Below are 13,784 nucleotides of genomic sequence, written 5' to 3'. Positions count from 1 at the left end.
GGATCTTCAAACAAGAGAATATGTTCTGTTTGTGCCTCCATGGGTTTTGTATCAGTCTGTGAGTTTTTCTGTGCATTTCTGCAGCCTCACTGAGGATATTTTGTGCTCAGTAAATAGCTGGTACTGTGGGTTTTACCAAGAGATCTTGTTCCTGCCTGCTCCATGGTTGCAGTACAGGGTATAGCCCATTTCATCCCAGAAACACTCTGAGCTGTCTGTCTGGGTGCAGAAGTGTCAGCAGCACAGTCCCTGGTATAAAGGAGTGGGGAGAGGAAGCTTTTGGAGCCCAATCTCCCCTTGCACCCTCCTCTCCAGAGGGAGGATGCTTTCCACTGCCTGACCAAGTGCCCACGATGCCCCTCGCAGCCAGACAGAGCTCGAGGACACGGTCTGGAGGAGGCCCTGCCATGGTTCAGCAGATGGGATTTTGGGAGCAGACAGATCTGTGCTCTGGAGGTTTGCTCTGCTTCCAGCCGCCCCTGGGCATGCAGACAGGCACGTCCGCTCCAGCCACGGTGCCAGGGCTGAGCAGGGCAGCATCTGTGCTTAAATAGCAGCTTTTCTGTCTGCAATTAGAATTATTTTGATGTTACAGTGCTGGGAACCAGCAGTGTGTGCAAAGCCTGTGGTGTCTCACTGTGCTTGCTCGGTGGGAAGGTCAGAGTGGGATGGGATCTGTGTTTAGCCCACTCCTGTGATGAGCTGTATCCTCACACCTGTGTGTGCTCTCAGGGACATCTGAGCATCTTTGTGTGGTTCCTAGCTCAGAGCTTTCATCCTCAGCACACCTGTGTGGTGTGGGAGAACATCATCCTCATCTTCAGGGAGCCCAGGCCTGGAGAAGCCAAGTGCTGCCCAGAAGGTTGTAATGGGGCCATGCACTGCCACAGTTGGGCTGGGATTTAGTCCAGTGCCCAGTCCAGGGATTTGTGATCCTTAACATGTAGTTCAGCTGCAACAGGAACCCATCAACGCAAATTCCCATTGCCTGCAGTCACGGGATGGCTGGGAATCATTCACGAGGGCGCCTTCCAAAATTCGCTCTTCAGCAAATTTTCCCATATTACTTTGAAGGAAATGGAGTTGATTGCAATAGTAAATGTGTTTTAGATGTGGCAAAAAGCTAAGTGCTCCCAATATATCACTTTTCCCTTTCTGCTGACACATTCCTCGGTCCCCCTGAGTAAGGGAAGGAAAACAGGAGAGGCGGTTTGAAGAACATGTTGTGCCTTTGATTGACAAGAGGTTGTATAAATCAGTCAAAGGGAATCCTCCAGGCATTCCCTCTTGTGGGAAGATCCCACAGTGCTCCCTGGCCTTGATCGTTCTGTCTGCCGATGTTTGTGTACAGAATGTGTGGGTGGGAGACTGAGCTGGATCTGAACCTCCGAGAGGAACAGACATCAGCTCTTCTAATTGAAAGCAGCTTCCTCAGGAGGGGGACGACATGGGCTTCCAGTAACTAGACACAAATAGTGGCCGCATACTTTGGAGCACACACTAAGCTCCTGTGGATATCCCACTTGCTGTGTGGGGCTGAGGATCTGGATAAGACCCAGTGAGTGGAGTTTGGAGCGCTGCGCGATGCTGTCACTCTTCAAAGCAAATACTTCAGTGTTTGGTAACACCCTGAAATGAGAAGGCTATCGATGTGTTCCTCCCTGTGCAGCTGTCAGGTGCTTTAGCTGCTGCTTTGCATCACTGGAGCAAACTGGAGGACGTTTGGGTATAGTCTGTTTCTCATAAGTGTGAATTCCTGTGAATAGCAATGATGAGAGATGATATTCTGTCTTCCAGGCCATTGGAACTTGTAGTTCCAGAAGTGTTGGTACTGAAATAATCATATTTAGAAAAGATCTCTTAGGTCATTGAGTCCAACCATTAACCTAATTAATTAATAGGGGCCTTTGGGCTGCTGCCACAGTCTAGGGATGCCTTAAAAGCAGAGGTGTGAAAGACTCTTCCAGCAGATGATTCTCAGGCTTGGCAGGTGTGATATGGCACTCAGTGGCTGGGCGGAATTGAAACAGGGATGGATTTACCATGTGTGTTGGAGCCTGGTGAGATGGTGGAGTCTGTAGGTGACAGGAGCTGTATATCCAACCCAATTGTTTCCAGAGAAATCTAAAGAACTTTATTTTTGCCATTAGCTAACTTTACTGGACAGAGTGGAGAAGAGGCTCTTGTAGCCATTCATCTCTCTCAGACTTTTCCCACATTCTCAATTAGACTGTTCCAAAGGAGCCTTTTACCCCGGGACCACTTTGAAGCACTTGTCTGGGTAGCAATGGATCAGCCTCAGCAGGGGAAGCTTATCTAACCTGCTCAAACCAGGCCAGCCTGACAGCCCACGTGGCCTGAACACAGGCTCTTTATGCAATGCTCAGATTTTTGCTAATATTCTCCAGCAGAAGCAGAAAGTGCTAGGGTTCGCACACACACACAAATCAAACAAGGCATTTAAAAGTTATCAGAGATTTCCAGCCCACCTCAGCAGGGGTTTATTTTGGGTTAGGATCAAACTTTTGGTGCAGGTCTGGGTGATTTCTTAATGCAAGTTTTCACTCATCCATTAAGTGGCACTTTAAAAGCACCACCAAAAGTCGGTGCTTGTGTTTCTTTCAGCCACCTTTTTGGACCAACAGAGCAGGAGGAGAAGTAAGAATAAGAACAAAATCATTTAAAAGTAATGAGACCTTTGTTCATGTCAAAGAGCCCTCTGACCATATATACTGCAGATGTGGGTAAGATAAATTCCCTGGCTGGAGAGGTATTAAAATAAAAACCATGCTCCCAACACGAGACAGGCTGCTGAAAACGCAAGGAGGGAGAGTTGCGAAACGGTACATGTCGAATTGCTGGCCTGGATTTCAAATGCCAAAGATAGTTTATGTAAAGCCTTGCTCTGCTGTAAAATGTAACACTATCCACTGGCTAGCCTCAATGAAGCTTGGTCCCAGTTGTTTCAAAAAATAAATAAACTAAAATCTTCTTCCAGCCCATTAAAGCTGATTTATGTTTTGCCTGTAAGATTCCTCTGTGCTGGATCTTGAAGGACTCAGATTTTAAAGGGGATTACCTCACTTTTAGCCAATCTGGTTTCTCATTCCCAGGCATCCCAGACTCTTTGCAGTGCCCAGACTTTGCCTGCCGGGACCAAGAGGGCATTTCTATGCAGAATTATCAAGTGGGCATAGAATTTTGGATGGCTGCTAACTTTCTTTTTTCACTTCAGGGTTCTCTTTTTGATTTAATAAATTAATTGCTGATGGGAACAGCTTTACTGACAGCACATCAGCACAAGGAATTCCATCTATTCCTATGGTAATGACAGTCAGTGAGTTCACCAAAGGGCTGTGAATCCAACAGGTACCTTTCAGATGCTCCAGGAGCCTCAGCTATTAGTATCCTTCTAATGCAGTAGTAACCTTTTCCATGGTGGACATTCCCTTTTTTGCTGCTTGCTGTGGAGGTGAAGACTATGGTCATTCATGCTTCATTTTTGAAGTAGCTTCACTGAGTATTTTCAGGGTAATTCTGATCATTTCTTGCAGCTTCATTTTCACATCTGACATACTGGTGGCACTGCAAGGCTCTCTGGTGTTTAGATTCTGGCATTTTTTTAGCTTTTCATCTGTAACAGGGCTTGGGAATCATGTGCTTCATTGGAAAGAGCAGTTTGCCTCCAATCTCACTGCTGCCTGCCATGGAAAGGCTGCAGGTGTAGGAAGAAGGTGATTCCACTTGCAGAACTGACTGGGGAAAGAGGAAATCAATTTGCTTGAATTGGGTTCTAGAGGCAGGACTTTCCTGGCTATACTTGGTTCCAAGTTTACAGGGCCATGTGTGGCTCCTCTGGGGTTACAATAATACCAGGTTTAAATAGAGCAGTGCTCAACCACAGTGTAGGCACCTCCACAGTGTCTGTGCTAGGAACTGGGGTGCTCAGAAGTGATCCTCACCTGAACTCCAATGGGAAGAGTCCTGGTCCATTTGGGTGGGAGCAAAGTTGTTCTAAATGCTGTCAAAGACCTGGTACCAAGTTCAGAGGAGATTGCTGGCTGCCATCCTGCTGCTGTGAGTCTTTAGCTCCTGTTCACATTTCGGTTTTTCTTACTGGGGTGACCTGGAAACTTAATTTCGAATAATCTCATGGTATTTTGAAGCACAGTTATTGTGCATTGCTTTATCCTAGGAGTGCACCTGGGCTTTTTTTCCCCACTTCAAGCAGTCAGAACCCTTCCTTGCTGTCTCCTCTAGGTCAGTTTTGGTGTTTCTTTTGTTCCTGCTGCAGATGTGCCGTACCAAGGTGATCGACTTGAACGATGGTGTGTCCCAGTACGCCTGGTATCCCTGCACAGCCAACTTCCAGTACTCCCACATGACACAGACCATTTTCTGGCTCAAGGTAGGAAGTGCACACACCACTCAGAAGTTTCCTCTTTGATTGCCTCTATAAAAATTCTCCAGCAGGCAAAATATCATGGGCCAGCTTTCCCAGGGCCAAGCTGCTCCTTTCTGAAGTGTGTTTAGAGCAAAAGAGCAAAACAATGTTTTTGAGCACTGCCTAGAGAGTCAGTAGTGAAGTCCCCTCATGTGTGACAAGGCTATTGAATTTCTGAGAGGGGTCAGCTTCAGGGCTGTTTGACTTGAGTTTATCTAGTTTGTGTAGGAGAGATTGGAAGAGATTTCTATGTGACCTGGGATGGGAATTCTTCTTTTAAAAGTCCTGGACTGGCTCCTGGGGATTTTTAAAAGCCCACCACAGTTCTCCACCTCAGGCTTTGTGGGGTTTGTGTTTTCCCAGGCTTATTTTTCCCAGCCTATGGTGGCTGCAGCAGTCCTTGTTCACTTGGTCACAGATGGCACCTACTACCTGGACCAGAAGCAGGAGACCATTGGTGTGCAGCTGTTTGACACCAAGGAGCAAAGCCACGACCTTGGTAAGACTCTGTTGTATTAAACTCCCTCTTTACTGCTTGCTTCATCTGGTGATGCTCCCATTCAGCAGTACTCCTGCTCAGTTTTATTTCAGAATTAGACAAAAAAGGTGCTTGCTCAATGCTCCAAGCACTGAGTCTCACTGGAGTTTTTTTAAAATGATGTATTATTTTATACAGATATTACTCCATAGCTGTTCACTATCTGTTCAGAGGTGATCAGCTCCTCTTCAGTGCCTAAAATCAGCACTATCTCAATGCTTCACACCAGCACTGCCCTGGAGAGGCACTGATGGTGCTGCAGGTGAACCCCTGGGAGCAGGGAGTGAGGGCCCTGAACCAGAGGCTTCTGTTTCACAGGGAGTGCTGGGTGATCTCCAGTCCTCCTGGCAGGGAGGTCTCCAGAGCCATTGAATGGCCAATACTTCACCCAGGTGAAGTGTTTCAGGTGGTGAAGGTCCAGCCCTGCCAGGCTCCTGGTGTGGCCTTGAGCAGATGTGCCTGACAGAGGCAGGACCTGCCAGCTCTGAAGCTCTGGCATAGACAGGTTTTGTCTCTGCCCTTGGCACAGGGCCCTAAACTGGGGGCATTGTGCCTGGTGAATTGATCCAGGCTGCATTTAAGCTCCAGAACCCAGGAGCTCTCCCTAGCTCCCAACTCTGTGTCAGGGTAGGACTTGCACAATCCCTTTCCAGATGTTCTCTGCATTTTTTTTTTTAAATGAGGAGAAAGCTGGCCAGGTCACCTTGAGAGCAATTTTTAAGGAAACAAAACTCCCAGCTTTCTGTTTTACCATAGCATTTCAGTTTTTACAAGCTGAAACTCAAATGAGCTTCCCTCCAGTGATGAGAAGAAGAGGCACAGAGTGGCAGGTGTTGGATGAGCATCCAGGATAATGCAGAATTTTGTGGAGTGTGGAGGAGAACAAAGGAAATACGTGTGGTGTCTGTTGTCCAAGAACAAACTGAAATTTGCAGCAAGTTGTGCAGGTTGAGTCAGGATGGCTCCCAGTTTGCCAGAGCCCTTGGATTAATCTCACCCTCCTTTTGCAAAACAGTGGCACATAGCTCTATCCCTCTGAGAAATAAATGATGGAGACGCGAGCATGCCAGCAGTACTTAATGTGACATTTTATAGGGACAGACAGGCGAGCTGGGCTGGGAGAGAAAGAGAACAAGAAAGAGGAGCAAAGAGGAAACTGAGGGTTAGGTTTTGAAATCCTCAATGAAGTTGCAACATGAGTCTGGCATGGCTCAGCCTGATGTCTGGATGTCCTCCCAGCTGAAATGCTGCTTTCATCATGGAAAAGCCCCTTTGACCTTTCAGAAGAGGCTGCCTGGAGCAGAGCAGAGGTGTAGGTGGGCTACCCAGCAGCTCTCCCTCAGGCAGAGCTCCCCATTGCTGTTCTGTCTGACTTCTGACAGGGACATGAGGTCCTTTTCCTGGATATTGTGTTTCATGTGTTTGAATTATCACCATGGCAAGCTGGAAGCTGCGGCTGAGATGCAAATGTTGGCATGCACTGGGGGCAGGACTGACTGAGACACTCAATGAGCCTTGAGCAGGAGCTCGTGGCAAAATGAAAGTACATCCAAAAGGAAGCAGCAATAATTTAAATCTCAATCAGTCCCCAGTGTGCTGAGGACACTGCCACGAGCAAGGAATAGCCTATCCAGACATGCAGTTTCCTGCCTTGATCAGAGCAAGCGGATTCACAGAAAATAATGTGAAGGTTCTTCTAAGTGCTGGTAGGAGATGGAGAGGTTGGGATGCCAAACAGCTCAGTGCTGTTGGTTCAGAGCCATCAGAGAGACCAGGGTTCAGAATAGATGGTGCAGAGCCACAGAAACAGAGGGGGGGACCCTGAGACAGCTCTGACTGCCCCCATGGGCACCTGTACCATCTTCAGGGGTATTTCAGGGGAATTAAGAAACCTTCAATTGTCCAGCCACCGTTTTCCTGGTCAGATCAGAAGTAACCAGGAGTGCAGCACAGCTCTCTGAGGGTCTGCTCTGTTGTGGACACCACCTGAGTGCAAGGAATGAAATAGAAGTGAATAAACAGCCTCATACCATAAGGTCTTGGCTTTCCATCAGAGAAGGCAGAAACTTCCAAGGAATTTGGGAACCCGGGATTTTGAGTATTAACTGCACCTGTTTGTAAGTGAGAAACGTGCACCGTTCCACAAGGAGCTGATATCAAAAGACTTCTGGGAGGCAAGTAGACAGGGAGGTTATTTCAAGGTCAGGTGAAGACCAAAACAAAAAGAGGTTTGCTTTTTTATATTATTTTTTTTATTACAGGAAGATTTTTTTTTAAGTAGAGGGTGGGAGATAGATGTTTAAAAAGCATGTCTTAATTCACAGGAAATCACTTTCTAAGGGGAAAAATGAAAGCCTTTTTATTCCTTCCCTTTTGAGTCAAGAAATCCGAACTGGGGAAAAAAAAATAATAACAGAAATCCCTGAGCCAGTTAAACATGCAAATAGAATTTATTTTATTTTCAAATTTGTAAGTGTATCAGGGTAGCCAAGGGGCCTGGGCCAAAGCCATTGCTGGGGGAGCTCCAGTGAAGCAAATGGATCTGGAGCCAAGCTGATCCTCGGAGTGATGCCATGGAGCTGTGGAGGCAGAGCCTTGCAGGCAGCCAGCAGGCCATGAATCTCAATTAATGAATTTTGAGGGCAGCAGACAGCTGTCTGCCCTCTGCCTTCCCCCTGAGGTGGGTTTGGCCCATTTGAATTCAGGTTGCTTCTACCTGAAGGTGGGAATTTCTTTCCAGCTGTCACTGAGTGCCTTACCCACTGGACAAAAGGGACTCAGGAGTCTCCTTGCCACCTCTCTGGTGTTTCTGTGCACCACAACCTTGAGATGCTTTTGTTTCCCCAGAACACAATTCTTTTCTCCTCGAGTGACATCACCTGTAAAATCCTCAGTGGCTCCATCACCCTCATTTCCATTTCCAGGACCAAATCTGCCTTTTCTTGCAAAGAGCAAGATATCCTAAGGCTCCAAACTATTGAAGAAAAAAAAATCAAATGTGGGCAAATTTAGTGGAAAACTCATACAAAAAAAAAAAAAAAAAAAAAAAAAAAAGTTTTACCCTGAGTGCTAATGGCATGCACAGCTCCAAACAAGCTGCTGGTGCACAAAGCCCCCCAGCCTGCTGAGCCTGCTGGCGCCGTTTGATCCTGCACATAAAGGCTCCAAGTGTCCTCCAGGACCCGTTTTACAATGGTGTGACTCTGCTTCCCCCGTGCTGGTTGCTCCTGATTTACCAGAGCACAATGGGAACGTAGCTGTGGTCTAAAGGAGCGGCTCCGCGCTCGCTCAGAGAATGGCAGCCTTTCTTCAGCTGTCTGGAGGGATCTGCTTCTCTGCTAAGCTCTCTGCAGCCATTTGGGAAGCCCCTCCAGGCAGCTTACCATAACTTTTCAGCTCTATGGGGCCATTCCTCTGGGTGACATGCCTCTGAAGTGCCCACGGCTTGGGGAAGCAATTGTGTTAAGCCTGACCCTTCCTCTGATCTTGTCTCTCCTCTGGCAGGTGTCCACGTCCTGAGCTGCAGGAACAATCCCCTGATTATCCCCGTCATCCATGACCTCAGTCACCCTTTTTATCACACCCAGGCTGTCCTCATTAGCTTCAGCTCCCAGTTTGTGGCCATCTCCGGGGTGGCCCTGCGTTCCTTCCACAACTTCGACCCCATCACCATCAGCAGCTGCCAGCAAGGACAGACCTACAGCCCTGCGGAGCAGAGGTGAGCGTGTCAGCCCTGCTTCCCCCTGCCTCACACCCACCACCCCCAGCGTGGGCCAGGGCTGGGCAGGAGGCAGGAGGGGCACAGCAGCTGAACCCTGCTGACCCCTTTGTGTCACGGGTAAAAAAGATGCAGTGTTCTCATTGATCAGGATGGATGGGACATTTAACCCGCACGGGATGCTGTTAGTGAATGATTTCCTCTTCCTTTCTCCTCCCTCCTTTATGCCAAGCCTGGAATTGGGGCCAGTTCGCTGTGCACACCTTCCCCAGCCTGGTGCTGTGTTGGCCCCTCACACAGCAAGCAGCTCAATCTGAGCCCCCTTGTGCTGCCCCAGTGCCAGGGACCTCCCAGGGAAGGGACACAGAGTGATGCCTGTGCCCTGGAGGGGCCAGATCCTGCCAGGTGCTCAGCCCTGGCCATCAGCATCTGCTGTGCTTTCATGGCTGGGTGAGGCCCTCAGCACCTCTCTGGATCCGGCCCCCATTCTGAAAAGCTCTGTGGGACCCCCCAGGATGAAAGGTTTATGGCTACCGTTTTATTCTTGTTGTTATTACAGACACATCAATAGATCACCACCAACCCCTCTCAGTCTCTGCTTTACAGCATCCCACAGAGATTGTGACCTTTCATGGCCTCTGGTGCAGCAGCTTCATGGATCCTTTCAGCAAGGCACTGAAAAGGAGAGAATTTAGCAGAACCCCTGAAAGAATATTTTTTTTTTCTTCCTTTGTGAATTCAAAGTTGTGAGCAGTTGTCATACCATAGAGGCAGCAATAGTAAAACAAGTTGCATATCCCAGCAAACCTCTGCTCAGCCTCCTAAGCAAGCTGTCAGGTTTTTTGATAATGCTCTGGCTTGTTTTTAGGACCTGCTTTTATTCCAGGAAAGGCGGGAGAGTGAGAAGGGGGAGAGGGAAGGGAAAATAAAATTTAAAAAAAAGGAGTATATCTATAGCTAAATCAATCCAGTCAGTGTGTTCTGACCTAGATTCAAAGCGTCTGATCATTGTGTGCAATAGGTTGTATAAATTCAGAGGCCCAAAGACAGCAGGATCAAGTTTCAGATGAGGAGTCTGGTGGTGGAAGTGTGGCCAAATCCCAGCGCTGAAGCAGGACAGAAAAAGGGCAAGAAAGCCCCACTGGAAGGAGATGGTGAGAAGCAACAGGGAGCTCAGGGGGAATGAGACACGGGGCCACATTCCACTGCCCTCTCAAGTTTTCAGTAGGAATTGAACCATTTGTTCACTTATTGAACTAGAAGTGGTCTGTGTTTAGAAAGTTATTTCCTTAATAAAAAATGCATCCCCCTTAGGCAAAGCTTCAGTGAGCCTCTGCAGCCCAGCAGCCCAACCTTCAGAAATCCCTTGAGGAAGAATCACCTGCCTTTTGCCTTTTATGTTTCTTCTTGATTTTTTGGCATCATTTTGTTTTGGGGATGCACTGAACCCTCTCAGCCCCCTGCTCTCCCAAACCCCCATCTGAGCCTCACTCTTTCACAGTAATGTTTTAGGTCTTGCAGGTTGCAGCCCTGGATTGATCATAAAATTTCTCATGTCTGACAAGAAACTAGAAACTCTCCAAAGCAAAGCCCTGGTCCAAAGGCAATTGAAATCAGTGGGATTATTTCCACTGATGACAGTGCTTCAGTGGAGAGTCAGTCCCCGGTTTGCCTTGTGCTGGCACCATTTGGGGTGGCCAGATCTGTTTCCTTCTGGGCAAAAAGCTCCAAGCAGGTCAGGTACCCAAAATGCAGAAAAAGTTGTGCATTAAGCTGTGCAGCCAGGCAATAAGTGACACCTTAACTGTCATTGCTGTCTTTTTATTTGGTTATTTTACCTAATCCAGGAAGAACAGAGAAATTTAGATTTTAAAAATGATTTCTTAACCAGCTCAGAGGCTGGACATGGGTTTTCTGCCTCCCTTTCTCACAGTCTGCCCATCAGATTCCCTTGAGGTGCCAGTTCCACACTGCCCATCTTTCCCTTCTCCCTTTCCCCACTGGTTGTATTTGCCTGATATGATTTTTAAGGTATTTATTGATTTTTTCAAAGGAACTTGCCTTTCTATGAGTGATCATCAATTTTAGCCCTTTCATTTTCCTTTGGTCAACATGGATATTTTTGCCTGCTTTTTGACTTTTCTCCATAAGAGGTATTATTTCTCTCTTTCAAGGAGGATTTTTTTGCTTGGAGAGGATTTATAGCCAGATACAGATATTTCTAGGCAAAGGTGCAGATTTTAAAATTATGAGGGAAAAGAAATATATTGTCCTTTAAAAGTTAACACGGTTTTTATTTTGAGGGTGAATGGATCCCTCCCATGGGTTAGCAACAACTTAATGACTGAAAGTAAAACATTCACTTAGTCTTCTTTCTTAAAATATGTATTATAGTTAATATTTTAGAAAAAATGGGCTTAAATCTAAAAGTCCAATTGAACTTTATCAGTAGTTGTCCTCAATCATCATTAACTGTTTTGAAAATCCATTCCATCCTCCTGAAGACATTTATAGTTTGAAAATTCCTACTCTGTCCTTTCCAGTTTTATTCTTCCAGTTGTTGTTTTTCTGCTGCCAGTGACTACAGACTCTTTTGTTTTGTTTTGTTTTCAGCAGAAGTTTACCTCACTGCTGGAGACGTGCTGTAAAAATGACACTCTTTATTTCCACATTGCATCCTTAGAGCAGATATAATGGCCTGGTTAGTTCTTCTCTTGTGCTTTAAAGCTGGAATTATTATACTTTTACTATTTCCTGTGTAGCCTCATGCAGTGGACGGTGAAATTGGGTGTGCAGAAGCAGAGGTGTAATTTCCCACCCTGCAGTCACTCGAGCAGAAGGCCTGATGTGCTGTGGCTGCCTTTGGCAGTGGTTCCTCAAAAATCAGATTTTTGTCTTTGTCACTGGGTAGGAAACATCAGCTGTGGGTCACCCATCCCTGGCAAAGCAGTTTGTGGGAAGAGCTGCTTTTCCTTGGTGGCACTTCCCTGCCATGGTCACCAAACCTGTCCCTTCCACTACCCCTGCTGGTGCCACTGTTCCTCTCCTGCAAACTGCTGGCAGGAAAGCCCAATTCACCCAAGCCAGAATTGGGGGAATTCTGTCAGAACTGTGCATTTCAGGGGTTTCCATCTTTCAAATCCACCATTACCTCTGTGTTCATACTGCAGACACGTCCCCCCTGGCTGCCCACAGCTCTCCAGTCTTCTTGCCTCACATTGCCACCACCCCGTGCTTTCTAAGGAGTGTAGCAAAAACATTTTCCTTTGCTTTCTCTGGTTAAACCTTGGCACAGCCTCACTGCTACAGCTTCAAAATTGCTTCTGCAGGGGAGATTTTGGGTTTTCCTCCCTCTGTAAGTGTGCATATCTGGGTGTTTTACACTGTAGACCAAGACCCACCCCTGGCCACCACACCATCACCTGCTCTGGCCTCTGTGGAGAGGTTCCCTTGGAGCTGCACCCTTTGCTGCCCCAAACAAGCCCCAGGAATTCATAGCCCACTCCAGCTCTTCTCTTTGTCTTGTTCTCGCCTGCTGTCAGCTTCCCCAACAAGAAATGATGAAGATAAATCTTCAGCAGCAGAACAAATGCAACCGCTCTTTACAACTCTGGTTATTTTTATTTTTTTCCCCCTTTTCATAAGGAGGAAAAAAGGGTTTCCTCGTCTCTTTTTGTTGTGAATTAATGCAGCTTTCTCTTTCCCGGTTCAGCCGCCTTTCCCCTGCCCTGCATTCTGTCATTAAGCACAATCTCTGTCAGCTTGCTTCGGGTGAAATTAATGAATTTCTCACAGAACTGTTAATCATAGAAGCTTTGGTCCGTGACATGTGTTATAATTCAATGGGTTTTTAACCTTCGCCCCGTTTTGGTAATTGGCAAACGGCATCATTTGGCTTTTATTAAAGTGGAAGGCAATGCGTTTTCTTTGTTTGCCTGGACAGACTCTGGCAGGGAGACCTGTGGGGCTGCTGACGCCCAGGGACACGGTCCCACTCCCAAGCTGGCTGGGTGATGGGGCTTTGAGAGCTTTATCAGTTCAATATGGACCCCCCTGGCAGGAGCAGCTCACACCACGGGGTGCAGGCAGGCTGGAGGCAGAGCCCAGACCAAGGAGAATTTGCCCTGCCAGTGATGGGGACAGTCAGGGGGACGTGCTGGCTCGTGCCTCTCCTTTCTCTTGGGCTTACCTTGGGCTGGAGCAAGGGTTTTCTGTAAACCTCTGGATTTAGCTTCATTTCGACCCTTTCAGTTTGAAATAGGGATCTGCTGGGATTGCTGTCAAATCCAGAAGTACTAAGGAGATATCACTGAAGGGACCCTAGGTGACACCACTCCTGTTGTTGCTCTCATGGATCAGGTTTGAAGGCAAACACCTTCTTAAGAAAGGTCCTGATCCTTCTTTCAGTCACCACAGGTTCACCAGTCCCCATCCAGCCCCATGGATCTGGGCAGATATTCAAGATTTTGTGTTAATACAAGGAGACAATGTGATTTAGCTGAAGACGACAAAGTCATTGCTACCTTTTCTATTTATTTATTTATTTATTTATTTATTTTTAATTTCTGCAACAAGAAATATGGCCAGCAGCCTCTGCATATATCTAGAGAGAGAGAAAGAACCTGCTCTTGCCTTTAGAGTAACCTCTAGAGAGGAGAACACAAACCCATTGTAAGGATAAATATGTTAGAAAAAACCCTCAGAAGGCTACATGTGTGTGAGGTGTGTGGATGGTGGCATAGGACAAATCCAAATTGCACTTCAGATCTGCAGCCCAGGCTGGTCCAGAATGTGGAGAGCCTTTTTGCTCTGTCCAAGAGAGAATGCTGTAACCCTTCTCCTAAAATGTGCCCACCATGAGCTTTTAGGCTCACCTGAGCTTAGATACGTGTCAGAACCATCACGAAGGAAACAAATAATTAAGCCACCATGTTAAGATGAGTTCTTGGAGAAGTGCTTGACCTCGGGGTTAGGAAAAGAAAGTTTGGCTGCTGCAAGCTTTTCAGAAGAGGAAGTCCTGGCTTGTTTTTATGTGAGGAAGGAAGCTCCACTTAATTGTTATAATTTTCTATAAACATGTTAAA

At 46.9% G+C, this 13,784-nt stretch overlaps 1 protein-coding gene across 1 annotated transcript in view; it reads left to right on the top strand.

Moving 5' to 3' along the window:
• The window catches only part of PAPPA (pappalysin 1), a 174,548-nt gene that overhangs the window by 118,275 nt on the left and 42,489 nt on the right, over positions 1–13,784 (top strand). The window contains exons 11-13 of the mRNA XM_054283889.1: positions 4,295–4,408; positions 4,808–4,943; positions 8,487–8,700. Of these exons, the coding sequence (XP_054139864.1) occupies positions 4,295–4,408; positions 4,808–4,943; positions 8,487–8,700 (464 nt within the window). The remainder of the gene's footprint in view (positions 1–4,294; positions 4,409–4,807; positions 4,944–8,486; positions 8,701–13,784) is intronic.

Source organism: Melozone crissalis, unplaced genomic scaffold (assembly GCF_028551555.1).
Source record: "Melozone crissalis strain CALT ecotype California unplaced genomic scaffold, PUWL_Pcris_2 ptg000041l_1, whole genome shotgun sequence".
Classification (NCBI taxonomy): domain Eukaryota; kingdom Metazoa; phylum Chordata; class Aves; order Passeriformes; family Passerellidae; genus Melozone; species Melozone crissalis.
Note: the sequence above shows the minus strand (reverse complement) of the source record. Positions and strands in the feature narration are given on the sequence as shown.